The sequence below is a fragment of the Pteropus alecto genome, unplaced genomic scaffold, assembly GCF_000325575.1.
Source record: "Pteropus alecto unplaced genomic scaffold, ASM32557v1 scaffold157, whole genome shotgun sequence".
Lineage (NCBI taxonomy): Eukaryota > Metazoa > Chordata > Mammalia > Chiroptera > Pteropodidae > Pteropus > Pteropus alecto.
Window position 1 is genome coordinate 1,759,538 of NW_006440626.1, and position 20,261 is coordinate 1,779,798.

The following is a 20,261-nucleotide window of genomic DNA, read 5'->3' on the forward strand; positions in this document are numbered from 1 at the left end:
GCAGGAGCTGGGGGAGGGCAGACACGGAGGGGAGTTCCCTGAGGCGCCCCCATATTCAAACAGCAGCAAGGGGGCCAGAGGGGGAGATGAGGGCAGAGGGCTGGAGAGGCCTGGGGGTCAGGGTCAGGCTTGGGATTGGACCCTGCGTGCGGTGGAGAGCCGGTGGGTCGAGCCGGTGGGTGGAGCGGAGGAGCCGCACGTGCCAACGTGGGCTGTGACGGGGTCACTCTCGCTGCTCAGAAGAGGGGATGGGGCAGGGCGGGGGCGGACACCATGAGCTTCCCGCAGGAATCGGGCCTTGGGTCCGAGACCTGGGGTGTGTCTGGAGGGAGAACCAGTGCACGTGTGGACAGATTGGACAGGGGCAGGAGGGGAAGGGAGGAACCGAGGACGACTCTAAGGTTTGTGGTCTGAGCGGCTGGACAGGGAGAGCGGGCAGCACACTGGGGCCTGGGGCAGGACTTTGATTTTGGCCCCCTTTGGGCGATAGCCAGGAGGAGACGCCCCAAAGCCGCTAGAGATGTGAGTTTGGAGGTTTGGGAAGACTGGGAGCCAGCCACGCAAGAGAGTCAGCAGCAGACAGGCGGGCTTTCAGCCTGGGGCCACTGTGTCCGCCACCTGCCCAGCAACGTCACTGAGAAGCACGGGCAGCATTTTAAATTGATTCCCACAGAGTTTAGCACAGTGATTGCACATATTAGGTGCTGAATAATTTTTGGTGAATGAATAAGTTAGTACAGATAGATTTTTCCACAAAATCCCAAAACATTTTAACTAGACACAAGTCATAGCAGGCCTTGCTTTATATTACAAGGAACCTCTTATGGCAGACCCCGGCACTCAATCTGGTACCGATGAAAACAAGGGGTGTTGGGGCCACATCAGCAACTTCCTGAGGCTGAGACGGGCGTGCGGGTCCCAGATGGGGCGGGAGCACTGGCCTCCTGAGGGCAAAATGCAGTATAGCGCTTGTTTTCCGGTAGACCAGTTGCCCCACATTATGAAACTTACATGAAATATCAAGAGTGAGCGTTTGCCTGTCCTGGAACGCTCCAGCGCCCTCTCTCCCTCCTGGTGCTGGGCACCGGTACCACCAGCCGAGAGAGTGGCAGAGAATGGAGAACACGGGCGTAAGGTTTGTTCCCCTCCCTCCCTTTGGAGCTCAGACCACCCACGCGGGGCTCCAAGTGTGTCCTCAGCTCTCAGAGGAAGTGCTCTGACGCCTGCGGCTCTTTCTAGGACCCCTACGCTGCCTTCTTCCAGACAGACGGGGACCGGGACGGCATCGTCAGCATGCTGGACCTGCACAGACTGCTGCAGCGCTTGCTGTTCAACCTGAAGGACGCGGAGTTCGAGCGTTTCCTGGGTCTCCTTGGCTTGAGACTCAGCGTCACTTTAAATTTCCGGGAGTTCCGAAATTTGCTTGAGAGGAGACCATTCAGAACAGATGACGCGCCTCAGAGGCTCATCAGGTAAGGAGGCGGCGCCCTTGGGCGTCTGGGACACCTGCTGGCCTTTGCCAGCTCCAAGTCCAGCCTTTCCAGGGCCCGGGGCGGGGTGGGGGGGGAGGCGGTGCAGGGACTGCAGCTGCCTCCAGGAGCAGCTAGTTTGTCCTCTCCTGAGTTCAAGAAAATCGCACAAGGACAATACGTTCAGTGTAGAAAGACTGGAAAATGTAGACACAACCTGTTCTAACCACCCGCGAGCATCGTTTCTGTATTTCACTCTCTATCTTTTTTCTGTGCACATAAATGCACACATACACTTATATGTTTTTCGTTTTATAAACCCGGGGTCAGCCGCACCAGCCGCTTCGGCAGATGCGAGGACCCATTCCAGCCCTTCCCCAGACCCCCATCCAGCCCAGGCCAGCCTTAGTCACAGCAAGGAGCTGCAACTCCGTCTCCTCAGCTTTCTCCCGGCAAGAGCACACGCTGCTCAAAGCAGCAACGAGGCCTCCCATCCCACCCAGTACCTGTTCCGGTCGGCTCCCCATTGAGATCTGCGGCATGCAGACATGCGGGCACGAAGTAGCCATTTGGCCCCTCCTTGACCAATTATCATCAGTATAATCTTAACGTTTTTGAAACATTACCATCCCCTAGGATAACACAGAGGTGTGTTTTCTTCTACGATGACAGAGCATGGTAGCGACATGCACTGAGCCGTGTCGCCCTTGAAGCACTCATGGCCCCCAGGGGCTCCAGACAAGCACCCCTCCCACCAGGCGAGGGCAGCTCCCAAAGCCCCTGTCACAGGGCCAGGCTGTGTGACACTTGGCTAGGCTGCAGGAATTTTTTGGTTTTATTTTATCTACACTATTTTTAAAAGCAGGCGAGAAAGACAAGGAAGGACTATGGTGTCTCCCTAAGAAAGACAATCACATACCACGTGACGTGATCTAGACGCCTGCTTCCAAATGCTCAGGCTCCGAGGAGCTTTCGTGTGAGACTTGATTGCATAGCATTAAAAAACAAACAAAAGTAACCTTCAGAAAGAATTTTCTGGAGCATGTATGCAGAATGAACATGGAAAATTTCGGCCACAAAGCACAGTCTTCCCATTCAGACGAGTCAGATTTCTCATTGGTATTTATCTGTTCATTCGTCCGGTGTTTACTAAGGGCTGACCACGTGCTAGATGTTGCCCCAGGACTAGGTGGCACCTAGACAAACAGGACAAATGCTCCCTTGGAGAGGCTCACGTTGAATGTGGGACAGCTCCAAAGATAAGTTGCTAGCTGAAATTCCAGGGTGTCCGACAGGCAGGGGGGTGGGGGGTGGAGCTAACTCTGCCAGAGGTGCACAGGCAAAGGGGGACATTTGAGCTGCGTCTTGAGGTATGAGTAGGGGTTTGTCGGGGGCAGGCCACCAGAACGGTGGTTCCAGGCCAGCGAACAGCATTTGCAGAAGCTCAGAGGTGGGAGTGCCGAGCACATCGGGGAATGGGGAGAGGATGCGGCATGCGTGGTGGGACGCGGTGGGGCGGGGGCCGCTGTCATGCGCCTGGAGTGGCCAGGCCGAGGATTCACCCTTTATTGCTAGGCCAGAGAGGACTTCATGTTGCCGAGTGATGTTGTGCTGGGGAAAACCCTTCGCAGCCCCAGCCTAGAGGGTGGTTGTGGAGAGGAGAGGCTGGAGCCCAGGGCGGCACCCTTTAGAGAGCCACGCCATCCCACAGCCTGCCCCCCCGACACCCCCCCAGCCCCCCCCGCGCACCTGGGCCTGTGCTTGGCACAGTCGTACCCTTAAGTACCTGCAGCCCTGCACCAGGGGGCATTACCGTCTGACTGTGCAGACCAAGGAGCTGAGGCCTGGAGAAGAGTCAGTGACTTGTCCGGAGGGACACAGCTCACAGGTGGCCGGGCAGAGACTGGACCCCGGGTGCCTGTTGGGCGGGGCTGCTCTCTCCCCCTAGAGACCTCGCCCTCTCTCGCCCTCCCCAGCCCCACTCTGCTCCACGGCCACGCCCGACACCGCCCCTTTCCAGGAGCCACCCACCCCTCGCTCCGCCCTCTGCCCTCTGCCCTCTGGGCCTTGACTCTCCACCTGCGTCATGGAAACGCGGTACTGTTGAAAATGACTTTAGGGTTCATTACTCCCGTGTTTGCTTCATAATGGCAAAACTTTTATTTTTAGATATAGAAATGCTAACAGAATAGGGTCCAATGACCCGGTTCCATTTCTACATTATCTACTCCCTTCCTGTCACCTTTTTTAGAACACACCTGCCTTGGTCATTAAGCTGCTAACAGCCTACGTCAAGCACATGTGCATCATTAAAGATGAAGGGACACTGCCCCGTGTCTACTTCACCAGGACCGGACGCATGTCTCAGGACCGCTGCCCTGCTGGGCATGCTGACCCCGAGATCACACAGCTGTCTCTCATCACACCTCGGAGCCACTCCCTGGCCTCCTTAGCCAAGTGTCCCCTCCCGTCCATCGCTCCCTTCACATTCAGTATCTGAAGTTATCTGATTCACTCCTGTTTCCACGCGTTCGCTCTAAGTTTCTTGCCTTGAGGACTTGTGCTCAGCCACATTGCTCGTCACAGTGTCTGCAGGACTTAGAGCAGCAGAGAATATGAGTGTGCGTGTGTGTGTGCGCACGCGCACGCATACACACGTGTGTGACTGACAGACTGGCTGACAGGAAGTCCACATCTGATTGGTTGTCAGGATCTAAAGAGCCAGGCAACAGGAGAGGAAGCGAGTAACTTCTGGACCAGGCCATAGAAAAACCTCCTGATCTCTCTAGACCAGACAAGTGTATAAAATAGGAAAAAGGGGCCATGATCACTAAGGAAATAAGCCTACGGCCCGGAAAAGAAAGTGGGCTGGCAGGGCTTTGGGGTGGGGGCCGAGACGGTGAGCTCCGCGCGGGCGTGTTGGCTTCGCGGAGCTGGCACGTGCCCCCCAGGTTCTTCCCGAAAGCGCTTTTGGGGGGTCCCGCCGAGTCCTCTGGGTGCAGGCGGGGCTGAGGAGGAGCGGAAAGGCAAAGGTGGGGGACGTTTACCGTTAGGGCCTACAGCCCTTTTAAGCGGTAGTTGTGACAGTGCTACGTCGCCCCGCCTGGCTTCGGGCACCTCGAGTGTAAAGTAGTGACAGAGGGCGAGACCGCTCGACCTTCGGATCCCTTTGCACCCTGAAAATTCCATGGTTCTGTGGCGCTCGGCAGGCAGTTAGGGAGACATGGAACGGATGAGCAGGTGAGGTTCAAGTGCCCGTGGCCCAGACGTGTGGGCAGTGGGGCCGTGAGAAGGGGCGGCCTTGGGAAGGGGCGGCCTCGGGAGAGCTGAGGGACTTCGGGTGGAAGGGGAGAGAGGGCCAAGGGTCGGGGAAGCCAGGGAACATTGCAGGGAATGAGGACACATGTCGGCCGGGCTCTGGGGCAGGTGTTCCAACCCCTGGTGTCAGAGCAGCGTCAGGAAGGCCGCTAGAAAGGAGAGAGGCGGTTAACGGTGTCACGTATAACAGCAAAGGAAGCAAAGCCCTGACATACGGTGACACAGAAGAAGAAACTGGTGGACGTGAAGCCTGGGGCTGGGTCTCAGTACAGGGAGCTGCCCCAGCCAGTCCACCCGTGAACCCCGCAAGCTGGCGTCTGTGAGGAGAGGAAGCAAAGCTAGACACCTTCTCATTGGTTAATTTCAGCAGTGACATGAGAACAGGAAGAAGACCCCACCTCATCTCCGCGGGTCCTCGGCGACCTGCTAACTGAGAAAACGCGAGGATTTTTGTTTGCCGACTATGGGGGTCCACGCTAACGTGATTCAGAAGAAATGCTGCTTTGAACAAGACCTTTTCTGTGTGACACACAGGTCAACAGCACAGAGTAGGTTTCTGGGGTGACACCAGTCTCCATGAACTCAGTGCTGTCGGTCCCCCAGGAATCTGAGGGGTGGCCCAGGAGAGCAGCAGAATTTCTTAGAATGTATTTAAAGGAGAAGCCACATGAATCGCAATTATTACTGCTTCATTGGTCGATCCTAGTTGCTGTGACCTGGCTCGCTGTCTGCTTTTAAAATGTGTGACAGTAGCAGAATGTTCCAGAAGAGCCTTCTGTGGGAGGCAGAAGCTGCAGGCTTCCCTTCTCCAGGACCTCACACAGTGCCTGGGGCCTCGGGCAACGCTGCATTTGCTGACTTGAAATAGAGATGCGAAGTGGGAAGAGGGTCCTGGCTCAGTGCAAACCGCAGGCGGCCGCCCCTCTGCGCAGTGCAATGTCTCGAGATCTGTCTGCATGGAGAGAGCGGGTGGAGGAGGATGCTCCTGCTGGTTCGGATAGAAAAGGAAACGGTGGTCAGAAAGGCCGGCCTCGGGCATCAGGGGCCTGGCTGGGAGGGCCGGCGCTCCGGTCCTCCTGTGCAGCTTGCTTCTCTCTAAACCACAGCTCCGTCCTCTTCCGCAGAGCGGGGTGCCGAGGTCAGCACTCTGGCGAAGACTCAAGACTCTGTGTGTCAAGTTCCTACTGGTCACGGAGTTCATGGTGGCTGTCACCACCCCGGAAACCCACACAGTGCTCCTGGCGCACATGTCACACGCGAAGGGCGTCTCTGAGGATAACACTAACCTTTGACCCCGTAGTTTGCAGCACACAGATCCCTGCATTTTCTCAACTGGCAGCATTGCTGGCTGACTTTTTTAAAAGGGCTACGCGAGGCTTGTTTGCTGTCTCCCGCCCTGGTTTCCTGGGTCCCGTGGGGGAGAAGGTCATGTGTCCTTTCTTATTCACCCTAAGGCATGAGGCACCAACCCCCCAGCGTGCCCACGGATAAGCGTGGGTTCCGAGCACCCGCTCACACACGGTCCCGTTTCGGGGCGCTGCCGGTGCAGTGTGTGCTGTGGGCTTTGCTGGAGCACCATCTGGAGCGCTGTAATGTCTGAGGTGCGGACTTGGATGTGGACACGCTCTGGTTCCTAGGTGTCCCCGGGCGGCTAGGCGACCACAGGAAAGAAGTTACAAAGGTTTTACAGGTGTCCACACTCCCCTGCTCTGTTTAGCGGTGGAGGAACCCAGGCTCCCCAGAGTCCTCCAGCCACAGCCTTCACTGGGGCGGCACCAAGGCAGTGGGCGCAGGCTCTTTTATTTAAGTGTCTTCAGTGTCCATCATCCTGTGAGTAAATAAATGGAATTTTGATCACTTGAACCCTTCAAACCCAACCTCCAAACATTCGCTGAGACAGAGAAATCCGTGAGCAATGTTCCCCTATCACCCCCGAACTGCTTCTTCTAGTCTACGTTACCACTCCAACTTGTAATTTCAGAAGTAAAAGTTTTTAGTTGTTTTCATCCGAAGACACTTCACGCTTTATTGTATTTCCCCCTCAGAGAATAAACAAGCCTCGTTTGTTTTGTGGGCCGCAGAAAAAGTTGAACAGCATTTATCTGAAAATAAACAGGATTTATAAAATTTACAAAGACTTCCCTAACATGCAGCTGGGAAGATAAGACTGTATTTTAAGAATTAAGTTAGACCAGATGTGAAATAACAGACTGTCACAGCATCTTTGAAACAACAGGGGTGAGAACCCCATGGGAGATTAACGAGTCTATTAAATTTAAATACGGTTTATTTATTTATCTATTTTTTTTTCCTTTTAAGACCAAAACAGAAGGTCACGGATTCAGAACTAGCTTGCGAGCAGGCTCATCAGTATCTTGTTACCAAAGCAAAAAACAGATGGTCAGACTTGTCTAAGGTAAGAAAACGCTTCTTTTGTTGAAAGGAAATCTATTTCAATATCCTGAGATCGTTGGGATGATCAAGCTGAGATGGGAAAACAACTTTGTAGACCCAATTTGGTGACTCCTTTTATTCTTAAAATACTTTTTCAAAATAAATTCTCACATTCGAGGTCGATCGATGTCTAGAAAAACAAGTAATTGTAGGAGTTATATGGACAGAAATTCCTGGCTTTATCTCAGGTTTGATATGAAGTCAAAACTTAAATGGAAGATATAGTCGTACTTATTTTTACACAGTTATAAACATGCATTTCAAAGAACTATTTCTTGCTGTCTTGCCAAGATGAGAGAAAGCCCCATGGGAAGGCACGTGTACGTGGGCCAGTGGTGTCGAGATGGGAAACGGCCTATGGACAGCCTGCAGGACAGGAGACCGAGTGCGAGGGGCTTGGCTCGTCCTGCATGCAGGGCGTGCCAGAGACGGCAGTTTTCACACTGGATTGTCTTTTGCTCCTTGGCAGCAGGACCTCTTGCTACGGCTTGGCTGCTAGTCTCTTGTTGAGTGATGGGTAGTGTGACTCAGCTGCTGTTCTGTCTGTACCCTTTCTACATGATGTCTTTTGAAACATGGATTTTTTTTTCTAACATAGTCAAACCCATTACCATGTCCTGGGGCCTTCCTGAGGACACGCCACCCCGAGGCCATGCAGGTGCCCTCCGTTCTCCTCAGGGCCTCTCGCTCCACCCTCCACCCTCAGGTCTGGGAACCTGGTGTTTCAGAGGCGTCATGAGCCGGGGACCCAGTTCCACCTGGAGATCCAGGTGTCCCAGTGCCATAAAGTCAAGTCCCCGCTCCCCGCTCCCCGTCTGCAGCCTCGCCGCCGTCCTGAGTCGGGGCCCGCGGACGTTTCTGGGCTGTTCGTTCTGTTCCACTGGTCCGTCTGTCTGTCCTGGCACCAATACCACGTCTTCGTCGTCTCCGTAGCTTAGGGACACGTCTTCATTAGCTGGTAGGCGAGCCCCGCCTCGTTCTCCAAGAGTTTTTGAAACACTGTCAAGTTCCACAGAGAAGAAAAAACTTAGTGGGACGTTTGGGGAGAAATGACATCTTTACTATTTGGAGTCTCCCAATTCACGAACATAGGGCATTTCTGCTTATTTTTTATCTTTTTTAGTATCTTTCAATGAAGACTTACTTTTCTGTACAGAGGTCTTGCAGTCATTTGTAAGATTTATTCCTAGGACTTTCCACTTTTGATGCTATCGCGAATGTTATTTTTTAAAAATTCATTTTCTGTGTCTGCTATATAAAAATGTGGATGATTTTGCCTATCGATATAGAATCCAGATTTCTTGCTAAACTCTCTTATTATAATAATTTATTTGTGAGTTCCTTGTATTCCTATATGTACAGTCAAGTCATCTATGACTAAGGACAACGGTATTTTTTCCAGTCCTATCACTCGTTGTACCTTTTATTCCTTTATCTTGAATAACTGCATTGTCCTCCAGCACAGCACAGGTGTCCTCATCTTGTCCCTGACCAGGGGGCGTGTTGTGATCTCCCACCATTAAGCGTGACGCTGGCCGAGGACTTGGTAGATGTGCCCATTGCGCCTGCCTCATGGTGTGGCAATGAGAGGTTTAAATGAGCCGTTGCTTGGGAACAATCTGAGACAGTGCTGAGAGCCGTGTGTTACCTGCTCTTCCGGTCTGCGGTCCTCTTCCACGCCGGACAAACCCCAGATACGCTTCGCTCCCCTCAGGGCCATCGAGTGGCACCAGGTCATCTCGTCATAACGGCCGGTGTCAGACGTCCCCGATTCCCCCTCGCACGGCTGTCTCCGCTTCAGTCTCACTTCCCAGGCTCCGCTGGGCCTGCATGTCCGATAGTTTTTGAATCCAAGGTGTCGGTCAGAAGAATCCAGGTCACACAGCTGAGACCCAGAAACAAGCCCGTCCAATACAGAACGCTCGTTTGCGTTGACTCTGTCGCCTTCTTTAGAGGAATGAAAAGGGCATCTGGAACTTAGATAAAAACAAAATTAAGCAGGCGGATGGGGCAGCAGGAACAGGAGGGATATCTTCGATTGTTCCAGATGGTCCCCCTTGAACATCCTAACACCACCAGAAACACGCTGTATATGTTACTAACTGCCATCTCCTCGCGTTGTAGAATTTCATAGAAACTGATAATGAGGGCAACGGCATTCTTCGACGCCGCGACATTAAGAACGCGCTGTACGGTTTTGATATTCCCCTCACACCACGAGAATTCGAAAAGCTGTGGATGAGGTACGTGGCATCTGAAGCTTGGCTCTTTTCCTTTCCGACGGTCTTGGGTTCCTTGCCGCAAGTTCAGCGCCACCCTCCCGTCACTCCTTGGGGTGAGGTGGGGCCAGGTGTGGTCCTCGTTTGGCCGTACGTGTCCTGAGTCGTGGTCGCTGTTCCTGCTCCACACAGAAACAGCCTTGGTGAACAGGCCGGTCCCAGGAACGTGGAGCCCCAGGGGCAGCACCGACCACTGACATCACACGGGAAAGGGTTCACTGCCACGGAACTGGGAGCTCGAGCCCGGACCTCCCGTTTTAGAGAACTAAGTCACCCCCGCCCCCCTCAAGGCTTACCTCTACTCTAACGCAGCAGTAAAAGCTGTCTCTCCCCATTGCCTAAAGATGGAAGTCAATACTGGATGACTATTTCATAGATACGTAACTTGTTGGAAGAAAATAACCAAACTTTTGATAACTTAGAGTAGTTTCCCAGAGGTCTCTTAAACTGCAAATAATATCTAATGTTGGTTACATTTTGCAAAATGCATTTTGGATGGGGCTGTCTTTGCATCCGGCTGCCGGTTGCAATATCCCTCAGTGGGCATCTGAAGTTGGGGGTGCAGCCTCTTTCCACGTCCCAGACCCCTCTGTGACTTCCCCCTCCTCCGGCACGTGTCCGCCGCGCTTGCATTCCTGGCCCGATGTTGTGCGTCCTCTAGGGACGAGCTCGTGAAGCAATTCATGTACTTTTTTAGCTTTTCATCTTCCCAAAGCGGAAGGCTGAAATGCTGGCCGAGTTTAGAATTAGGTGGGCTGTTTTGTGTCTAATTTAGAAAAGCAACTGAAGCTCTTACAAAAATCCTTATTTTTTTTTTTAGATCAGTTCCAACATGGGGCCAATTTAGTCGCCTCTCCAGTTCCTTTTTCGGTAGATTAGATGAGCGGGTCTGTCCGAGTAGTCTGCAGATTGGGGTACGGCGGGCAGGTGCGTGGCTCTCCCACCGTGTGGGCCTTTTGGCTGGCAGAGGTGGCTGGGTAACCCGATGCCGGGGGCAGGAAGCATTCACCCAAATACTGGGGTGCAGCATCAACTGTGGTAGATGCCAGGGGTGGGAACATGTCGGGCAGACATGGGAGAGGAAGCAGGAGTGAGTCCTAATCACCTCACCGAGGTCATCGTTCGGGCGTTATTGACAGGCATTTGCGAACAATGAAACCTGTGATGTGAATGAGCCATGCTTTAGGAAGATGAGTGGGAAATCTCAGGGACAGAATCGGATGGGGCTGGGCACTGGGAAGCTGCTTCTGCATCAGGGTGGGGCAGGACAAGCCCCCGAGCTGGGTGCGGGCTGTGAGGACGAGGCGTTGGAGTCAGATGTCCCCACGCAGGTTCCCGAGGAGGGAACTGAGCCCTCCCCCGGAGAGGGTGGAGTGGAGTGAGTTCCCAGTTTCATGGGAGGTGGACACTCTCTGTTGCGTTCAGCTAAAGTCTCTTTACACATTTATTAACATCATTAAGCACACAGATGTCTGCCCTATGTGGAAAATTGTTTGTGGTCAGAGTTTTACCTACTTCTGTTGAGTCGACCGTGCCCCATGGAAGGTGAGTGGTTAAGAACGAGGCTGTGCAGCCAGCGTGTGGCCGTGACTCCTGCGTCACCCTCCGCTGCGTGGCCTCTATCGAGTTACTTCACTTCTCTGTGCTCCATGCTGCTCATCTGCAAAACGGGTCTGATTACTTCTGTTGCCAGTGGCTCACCTTCTCCAGGCTTCAGTCATCTGTCAAATGGGATGGTTATGGGGACCAAATGACATAATATGTGTAGACTACCTGGTATATGTAAGCATAAAATTAGTAGCAAAAAGACTATATAGATTTGAAATTATTATCTGGTTGTAATAGTAATGCACACTCATTTTAGAAGACAGAAAACCCAGAAAAGCATAAAGGGAAAGAACACACCAGTAAAGCCCCGTAAGCAACCCAGTGGGGCTGAGACAGGGGTGACTCGGCAGTGTGTTTTCACCCTCTTTCTGTGTGTTTCCGTGATCTCAGTTCAATCGTCCTCACTCCCATGCACCCTCCTGGCCTGTTCCTCCCGGTGTCTGCCGATAGTGACAGTGGCCCCTCCGTTACCGAGCTGGAGGCACTGAGCAGGCCGGCAGGGCCGGGAGCCTCCTCCCATTGCCCGTACGTGCAGCGGGAGGGGCATCCTCCCACGGGGTCGTCTCAGGTGTGAGTGAATAAGGACCACGGGGAAGGTGGGGAGCTGCTGGGGCAGGTCTGGGCAGGTCCAAGTCGACTGCCAGAATAGGTAGGCAGAAGCAGGTGGAAAAACAGCAATCTGCTCTATTAAAAACACAAAATTAGAAAACCAGGTAGAGTATAGACAAGCAAAAACTTTTCGACATCCATTATCCACTCGACATTTCTTAAGCACATGTGAAGTGCACTATTTCAGAGCTTCGGATTGGTCCAGGAATGTAGTTATGCTGTGGAAGTGAATCAGTGGATTCGCCCCCCAAATCTCGCTGGTTTTTAGCACATCGATGTTTTACTTCTCATTCACCCAAAGTCTGTTCGTATCTAGCAGCTCTTCTGGGTAATTTTCTTGCAAGTGGCGATTAGGGATCCCAGCAGGGGTCCCCCCACCGGAGCAGGATCACACACGGGCTTCGGCAGGCTCCAGTCCAGAAATGACATACTCCTGCCCACAGCCCGGGGCCGGTCAGTGGCCCGGCTGACTGCACAGGGCTGGATGGAGTGGGGAGCGTGTGGATGTTAAGTGAGCTATCAGAGTCACAGGCTGGCTCACTGAAGATTAACAGAATCAAACATTCCAGGCTGAAGGAGGCCACTGTGGAAGGAAGCCTGCTAACCGAGGCCAGCTTAGGGTCTTGGAGCCTGAGCTTTCAGGAGCAATATGCTTGCTTTGGTTTGGTTTGGGAGAGAATGCTGGGAATCGGTTATAGGGCGGGGGTGCATCCACTCGTTCGTTCATCTGAGCAGTCATTAAACAGACATTTAGAGGGAAACTGTCTAAGTTGCAAGGCCTGTGCTTTGGCTCCAGAGAGGAGGACAGCCCCTGCCCCCAGGGTGCTCACGGCTCAGCAGAGAGGACAAACTTGCAAGCCTGATGACGATCGCAGCACGCCAGGAGGGAAAAGTGTGGGTGGCAGTTGCTGGGGGAGCCATGCGGTGGTTCCGGGAGGGACCCCAAGTAGGTGCGATGCCTGAGTTGAACCTTAATAAGTCGTCATTAACCAGGGGAGGGGGGGCATCCAGTGAGCAGAGAGGCCCAGGGACGGAAGGGGAGGGCTGCCGCTCGTATCTGAGGAGCCTAAGACGCAGCTGGGGTGTCCCACAGGCCTGCTGCCCAAGACCGGGAGGCACCCCCCCTCCAAGGGAGACGCCCGGGGTGCTCAGCAGCTGCTGCAGCCTCGTTTCGTCAGGTGGAATTCAACTATTTTGGATCTAAAAGAAACTTTGCTGAAAAACTATGAGGACAGTTGTATTATAGAAACACACAGAAGCCTCAAGTCAGAAAGCAGCAGTGTGAGAAACGTCAGCATCGATTATCAGCCGTGAAACCAGCCAATCACGTGGACATGACAAAGTCATGGAGAGAAGAATAATGCCCAATTTATGTACATTCCTTGCTATGGTAGGTAAGTTGTCTATTAGTGTTCCCATACAAAAAGAAAAGCTACAAAAAGTCCCTCTGTCACATGCACCAGCTCGGGAAGAAGACTTAGGACATTAATTAACAGGAAGCTCAGTCATCCCTGTCGGCTCAGCCAAGGCAGCCTGGAGGGCCCCACTGACTGCCGTCTGGCGGGACACCTGGACAAGAGAGCCTCGAGCTGGGGAAGGGTCTGAAAGGGCTGAATGAACAGGGTCTTTGGCTTAGAAGAGAGAAAATCGGAGGGCAAGGGCGGGGTTTTCTCTTGGAGACGCCAGGTTAGGTCAGCCCTTCGCTCAGAACTCCTTGGTGACAGAATTGCTTCGAAGACGCAGGTTCCCATCTCTGACGTGGCTTTGTCCAAGGCTAGGCCACTGTTTATTGGGGAGCATGGAGAAGGGGTCATGGCAGCCTTGGAAGGGGACTGGAGCAGACGGCGCCTGACCTTTTGCGACGCCACCGACCTGTCGGATGTGCCCGCGGCACAGCCCACTCCGGCACGTCGCATTCTGAAGGACAGCTAAGTGCGCCATCAGATTACTCTCACAGGGAGAACTCCTGACTCCCCAAGCTGGACGAGGCGCCACGTCCACCTCCGCTGCCTGGTCTGGGTCATCGGGGTTACACCAGACCCTCCGACTCCGGGGTCAGTAGCATCAGAAGACACTGCGGTCACAGCTGTAAGAATCAGCCGCGAAGCCAGGCATAAGGCACAGACCTCCTCAGCAAAGCAGCCTGCGAACGCGTTCAACTCACACGTTCAGCCGGATCGCTGTGCATGCGATGAGCGGGCGGAGTAGCCTGATTCCATCATCAGTTAGTGGCCACTGCCACACGCAGATGCGAGCTTTATGGGTCCCCTGTTTATGCGCACATTTTCCCTGGCACATCTGTTGCTGAACCATTTCAAAATTTAACCTTTGCAGGCAAGACGATTTTTTTAAAACGTTACACAAAGAATCGTATAATGAAGGGTGAAGTTATGTAAGCTGCATTAACTCTCCCATTATTCATATCCCGCACGATATTTTAGGTGCAATTGTGCAATCTGGTCTCCCGTTGTCTTGCAATGAGAATAGACTGTTTATGATCCTCATTAACGAGGTCATTGAGAAGTGTCTTTCCGTTCGTTCAGTTCGAGTGTCGTGGCTGAGAGTGTGGTGTTGGCACTCCCTCGAGCACGACCCGCCAGCGTGGCCGGCCCTCACCCCCTGCACACTGCCGAGCTCAGCAGGCACGCGTGACAGCGAGGCTCTCTCTGCAAGGCACACGCGTTGCCGGGCATGGCGAGTCTGTTCGCAAAGAGAGACGAGGCACACTTTCTCTTCAGAAAACTTGCCGCCTATCGGAGAGACGCCTGGACTAGAGGAGGAGGCAGATGCAGGAACTGTGGCGCCGCGGGCAGCAGCGGGTACCCACCCTCCGCGCTCGACCCTGCCATGCTCCCCACGCCCTGGAGGAATCGGGGGAGGGGGGGTGGAGGTGCGGCTCTTTGACTGAGAGGGAGGGAGAGGTCCCGACGGCAGCCGAGGGGTCGTTAGTCAGCTGGGGACTGTGCACCATTCTTCCAGGCACCCTCCTATAGGAGTGGGGAGCCCTTGGGAGGCTTTATTCAAGGGATGTCTTGACCGGAGTTGTGTGACTGCTGGTGACACAAGGCTGGGCACAGGCCTGACGCGTTTAGAGAGAGGCACATGGCCCTGGGATCACCCGGGAAGTTCAAGAAATGGCAGCCCTTCCCTTCCGAGGTCCACGAACGGGAAGCTGAAGTCCCCTTTCTACATACAGCTGTCACCTGATCACTAGTAGTAGGGACAGCTGTTTGCTGCTAGAGGCACTGGCCCTTCCTTTCTTGAACAAGCCCAGGAGTCGGAGACTCCACAGGCCTCTTTTGTGCGTGTGTCCCTTTGTTCCATTGGAGAAACAAAATTCACTGAATCAAGGTAGAATGGTCCTTTCTGGGGTGGCAGATAGTAAGGTCGTGCTAGTAACAGACACCTGGAAAGGTCTTAGAGGCTTCTGTGAGCAGCAGTAATGGCTGCAGCGTGCAGGGCAGTGAGCCGAGACGCTGGGTCTAGGAGTGCGGTCGCTGGTTACAGATGAGGAAGCCGAGCCCTGTGCTCCGGAGTGGCCAAGGGCCTGGCCCAGAGCCGGAGCTTGCCTGTGAGTCCTCCTCCGCTGCCTCTCAGGCGTCAGGGGAGTCAGCCTGCCTTGTAAGGTGGAGCCCACGATAAGACATGCTGATAAATCACCCGGGGCAGAGGGGGAAGCTTCAGACCTGTGGGTGCAGAAGGAGAGGGGTGGGAGAGGGGGAGGCCTCGGGCTCTGTGGGCCCCTTGGGGACGAGGCCCACATGGCCTTGGGGAAGGATGGATGGGTCCAGCTCCTGGATTGCCCTGCAGCTTATGGCACAAGTCCAGGCTTCCTACCCTTCGTCCTCTACCCAACACCCAAGGCAGGGGACTGGTCAGTCGGTAAATTCGTCTTCTTCGTTATCCCAATGAGACAAACGCAAAGGGCTCCGGCCTCCCGTCAGTCTGCCCCACAGAGGAGAGCCACCGAACCGATGCCCGCAGCAGCGTCCAAACACAGCCTTGGTCCTTGGAGCTCTGAGTTCATTGAGAAAAATCACATCCACAAACACCATTTTTATCGATTAGATGAGGACCAAGATCTTTTCGTGAAATTCAATTTGCCTGAAAAATTCTTATTGAAGTAATTCTATTCTGTTTGAATAATGTTGGGGAGATAAAACCTCTCCATTATGCCTTTTAAAAATGAATTATAATTCAGAAAAATCCCCATAATAGAAAATGACATAAAAGGTACACAGCATAATTCTTATCTTCTTTTCCTTGCTAGTCTCTCATTGGTTGTATATAATCGTCATCTCTTCAAAGAGAAAATGGGGAACTGGAATCAAGTGGCATTCATTTATTTGAGTTTTAAGACCGAACATTGCTTTTTGAAGGATTTTCTTCTAAACCTTAGCATAGTTCCTTTACATGTATGTGCTCATACATGTAAAAAACAAAGAAGTCGAATGAATGAAAGTGTCGATTTTAGTTTTCTGTCATCTCAACCGTGTTTCTATCAGAATGGCAGGCGAACGAGTTTGGCTGCTGTCTCTTGGGGTGGGCCGAGACCCCCTGAGATGAGGTGAGCTTTCTGTGGGTTTCAAACTTCAACGTGCTGTGGGTCGCCCGGGGGTCTTGTTAAATGCAGACTCGGCTCAGGTCTGGTGGTGAGCTGGTGCTGCAGGTCTGCAGACCGCACCGGGTGAGGAGGAGCCAGGGGGGCCCCTCACAGGTGTTGTCAAAACCCGGAGCAAAGACACACCTTGGCGGCCACTGACGAGAGTTCTCCCTGTTTGTCTTTAAAGCTATGACACCGAGGGCAGAGGGCATATCACTTACCAAGAATTTCTGCAGAAGTTGGGGATTAACTATTCGGAGGACGTCCACCGGCCCTACGTGGAGGATCATTTCAACTTCATGGGTCACTTCACTAAGCCACAGCAGGTACAAGAGGAGGTCAGGGAGCTGCAGCAGAGCGCGGAGAAGACTGTGCCAGCCAGGTGAGTTTGTAAGTATTCCGGGACCAGGAGCTGGCCGCCTGTCTGTTCCCCATTCTCTCCTGTAGCAAATGTCGTTTCGAAGTGGCACCTCCCAGTGCTGGCAAAGCGATCATGAAATCGTAACAGTCATTCACTGCTGTAGATTCTAGAAATCAGTGCTAAGTCACAGAGCTATGCAGGAGTAAAGACCTATAAGCCCGCCCCGCCTTACCTGGTCACACTCTGTATCATTCATATTTTGTAGGTCGCCCTTGGGAATGGTCCCTTTTAAGTGTGTACTGTATATCGCCCAGCCCCTCCCTGGCCCAACTCGAGTGCAGTTCGTGAAGACAGGCTGGTCTTTGCCCAGCGCCTGACACCCGATAGGCACCCGGTGAATATTTGTTGAATGAATGAATGAACAGACATATCCTTTAACTCGGGGCTTCTACTTTGGGGACTTTATCCCTAAGAAGTAATACACCCTTTTAAGTGTGTACTGTATATCGCCCAGCCCCTCCCTGGCCCAACTCGAGTGCAGTTCGTGAAGACAGGCTGGTCTTTGCCCAGCGCCTGACACCCGATAGGCACCCGGTGAATATTTGTTGAATGAATGAATGAACAGACATATCCTTTAACTCGGTGCTTCTACTTTGGGGACTTTATCCCTAAGAAGTAATGCAGAAGAGGCCACTGGTTTAGCAACGGGAAGATTCAACTTCCTGTGGGTCCTCAACAAAAGGACCACCTGCCAGTCCCAGTGACCACACTGGATTATAGAGTGTGTCCCCAAAGAATACGCAGAAGCGTATGCCTGTTACAACCGCCGTCGTGAAGACTGTTGAAACGTTTGTGATAAAAGGCTAACTGGAAACGACATTTTAAGCAGTAGTATACTGTGATTGGAACTATGTCACATGTTTTCTGCCTGTCCTCAAGGACCAGAGGTGGTGTGCAAGACGTGACTTGTGTATGGGTGGCGGGACTACGTGTGATTGTTTTCAAAGCTTAAAACTAGTTACCAATGTCATATTTCAAAAATACATGACATAAAGAGAGAATTTTGCCACATTCGATGTGACCATGAAACAATGGGAAACATTCTTGACCGGTCTCAGTCCTCGATGGCCGCCCATCAGCACTGCCCAGGCCTGGGACCCTGCCCCCAGCTCCGCCACCTGTCTGCCACTCCAGCTCTCTGTCCCCACCACCTCCACGAGTGAACAACTCGCTAAAGAATCCCCAAAGGACGGCAGGACCCCAGGGACAGAGGGATGAAATGGGATAGCTAAACGGGGTTTAAGAGAAAAGCAGTTTGAACACACCTCTGAATTATGTCTGTTACCGAGTTAGAAAGAGAACCGAGTTGGTGAATTTCAAAGTAAAAACATGCATAAGATTGGTATAAATCAAACATGCCAAAAAACTAATGAAAAAATGGAATTTGTCTTTATCAGACAGGGCTGGCCTCATTACCCACTCGCGCCTCCCCGTCCCTTCCCCCCGCCACTTGAGAGTAACGAGGCTCTGAGAGGAGGCTGGCGTCCTGGCAGCGTATGGCACGTTCCTTCTTTCCGTGCTTCCCCTTAGTGCGTGAGCGCGGGCCTGCAGCCCACAGGACCCCGCGCCACCAGCTGATGCGTTCCCCATCCCCACGCTCACTCCGTCCTCCTCGCCCTCTCTGCGTGACCGACAAGCCCGACCTCATCGAAATGCGTGACCGGCTTCCATTTTCTCAAAGACGTCAGCCTGTAAAACTGCCAAGTAACTCTGTCCTTCAGGGTGGCCCACTTTTAAATTCCCGTGTCAGTGGCTCTTCCAGATAATCTGTGAGCTTCGATGTTGCCAGGATTTTCTACCTCCTCATTTTTACTGAAACTGATAAGATTGGTAGATGGGAGTCGTGTTCAATTAAATTGACCCAAACGCCTCTTAAACCTAAGGGACTTCTTTTTGTTTGGAGTGTCCTAAATGTAGTTTTCAAATTAAGAAAAATTTTCTTGTATGCATCTTTTCCCCGCCTTCCTCTTTTTTGCCCTGAGACGGAGATGCGGGATCAGTGCGCCCGGCCGTAGGGTCTGGCCACCTGAGTGCGCCCGGGGCCGAAATGCAAATTAAGAGGTAAAGGAGGGAAAGCAGCAGTTCAGAGTGCCCGCAGGCCCAGCCGTGTGTGGGGGGCACTCTGTGGCCGTCCCACTGGCCATGACGGTCCCAACCAGGAGCCGGCCAGGGACCCAGAGCAGCAGCAGCTCGTCCCTGAGTGTCAGCCACCACCGGTTCCATTTGGCAGTGGGCACTATCTATGCCGTCAACCCTTGTTGACTCCGTGCGTGTATTTACTCCACAAGGACAATAATTACTGTCTGGAAACCAGTCCAAGAAATGCTGAATTCCTCAGTATTCGAAAAACATGGATCTCAAAAAATGTTTTGATTTTTTATACGTTCATTTGCTTTCATTTTGAAGGACTAAGTGGAATATAATAGCTGTGATGATGATGAGTAATCATTTTGTGACACGGGACCGAATTCAGTTTACACCTGTAAGGGAATCCGAAATGTGGCTGCCGTTGGTATACAGTCACAGACAGCGAGCGCCACTCAGAGCATCAGATGTCAGCCAGCTCCCGCTGGAGGCCAGCAGTGGGGCCAGGGGGTGGGGGAAGCAGATGACCCTCAGCTCCAAAGTCAATGCTTCCCCTCCCCATCTCCCCGAATATTCTGGACTTCTGACTTTTCTGTTCTTGTGGGTGATTTTTCCAGGTATGCTCAAGGAACTGTCCTCTCCACGAATAGGTATTTGAGGTAGTAGACAATTACCAGCGAAGAGTTCATGTTCACAGTTTCTAGCATATGCTTTTCCCTGAGTAAGAGCCCCACAGTCTGAGCCCGTCAGACAAGCACATTGCTCAGCGTGCTAGCAAGAGCTTCTGTAGAGACGGGGTCAGTCGAGGTTGTGGAATTTATCATTAACCCACCGTAAGTCAAGTGCAAGATTGTTCATGCTTAAAGATGTCCACACTTCTTTAGTACCTTAATAGTAAGTTGTTTTGTCAAGTTCATAGAAACCTGAACACATTCTACAAGAAAATGGGAGCTAGAGCCGGCCCCTGCCCCTGCCTCTGCTGGGCAAACCTGGCGGGCCCCCGCTGCACCTCGGGCCGTCTACACCGGGGATGACCACTGCCCGCCTCCCTCTGAGGGTTTGTCGAGAAGAATAAATGGCAGAGTGCGTGCGAACAAGCTTCTGGTTTGCCAGTTGATGCTCACAAATGGTGCCTGATGAAAGAGGCCCCCTGACCCTACCCCGCCAATGCCAACAGGACCGCACCCCTCCACCCTCCTGCACCCCTGCCTCAGGGGCTGGCCCTGGGCCCCCAGGAGAGGTCTTCTGATGCAACACCCCACTGACCCCGTCACCTCCTAGTCTTGCTCAGGTGCTCAGATGTCACCTTGGCAACACTTCCCTGCACCTCCCTGCTGGAATTGCAGCCTACACCCACAGTGGGCCACCCCCGGTCCCACCACTCACCGGTTCCCTACTAATTCACTAACCACCCC

The 20,261-nt window shown here is 52.9% G+C and overlaps 1 protein-coding gene across 6 annotated transcripts in view; it reads left to right on the top strand.

Moving 5' to 3' along the window:
- The window catches only part of EFCAB6 (EF-hand calcium binding domain 6), a 183,415-nt gene that overhangs the window by 125,563 nt on the left and 37,591 nt on the right, over nucleotides 1-20,261 (top strand). For all 6 annotated transcript variants that reach the window (XM_025050627.1, XM_025050628.1, XM_025050632.1 and 3 more), the window contains 4 exons: nucleotides 1,240-1,472; nucleotides 7,107-7,203; nucleotides 9,366-9,484; nucleotides 16,528-16,722. In XM_025050627.1, the coding sequence (XP_024906395.1) occupies nucleotides 1,240-1,472; nucleotides 7,107-7,203; nucleotides 9,366-9,484; nucleotides 16,528-16,722 (644 nt within the window). The remainder of the gene's footprint in view (nucleotides 1-1,239; nucleotides 1,473-7,106; nucleotides 7,204-9,365; nucleotides 9,485-16,527; nucleotides 16,723-20,261) is intronic.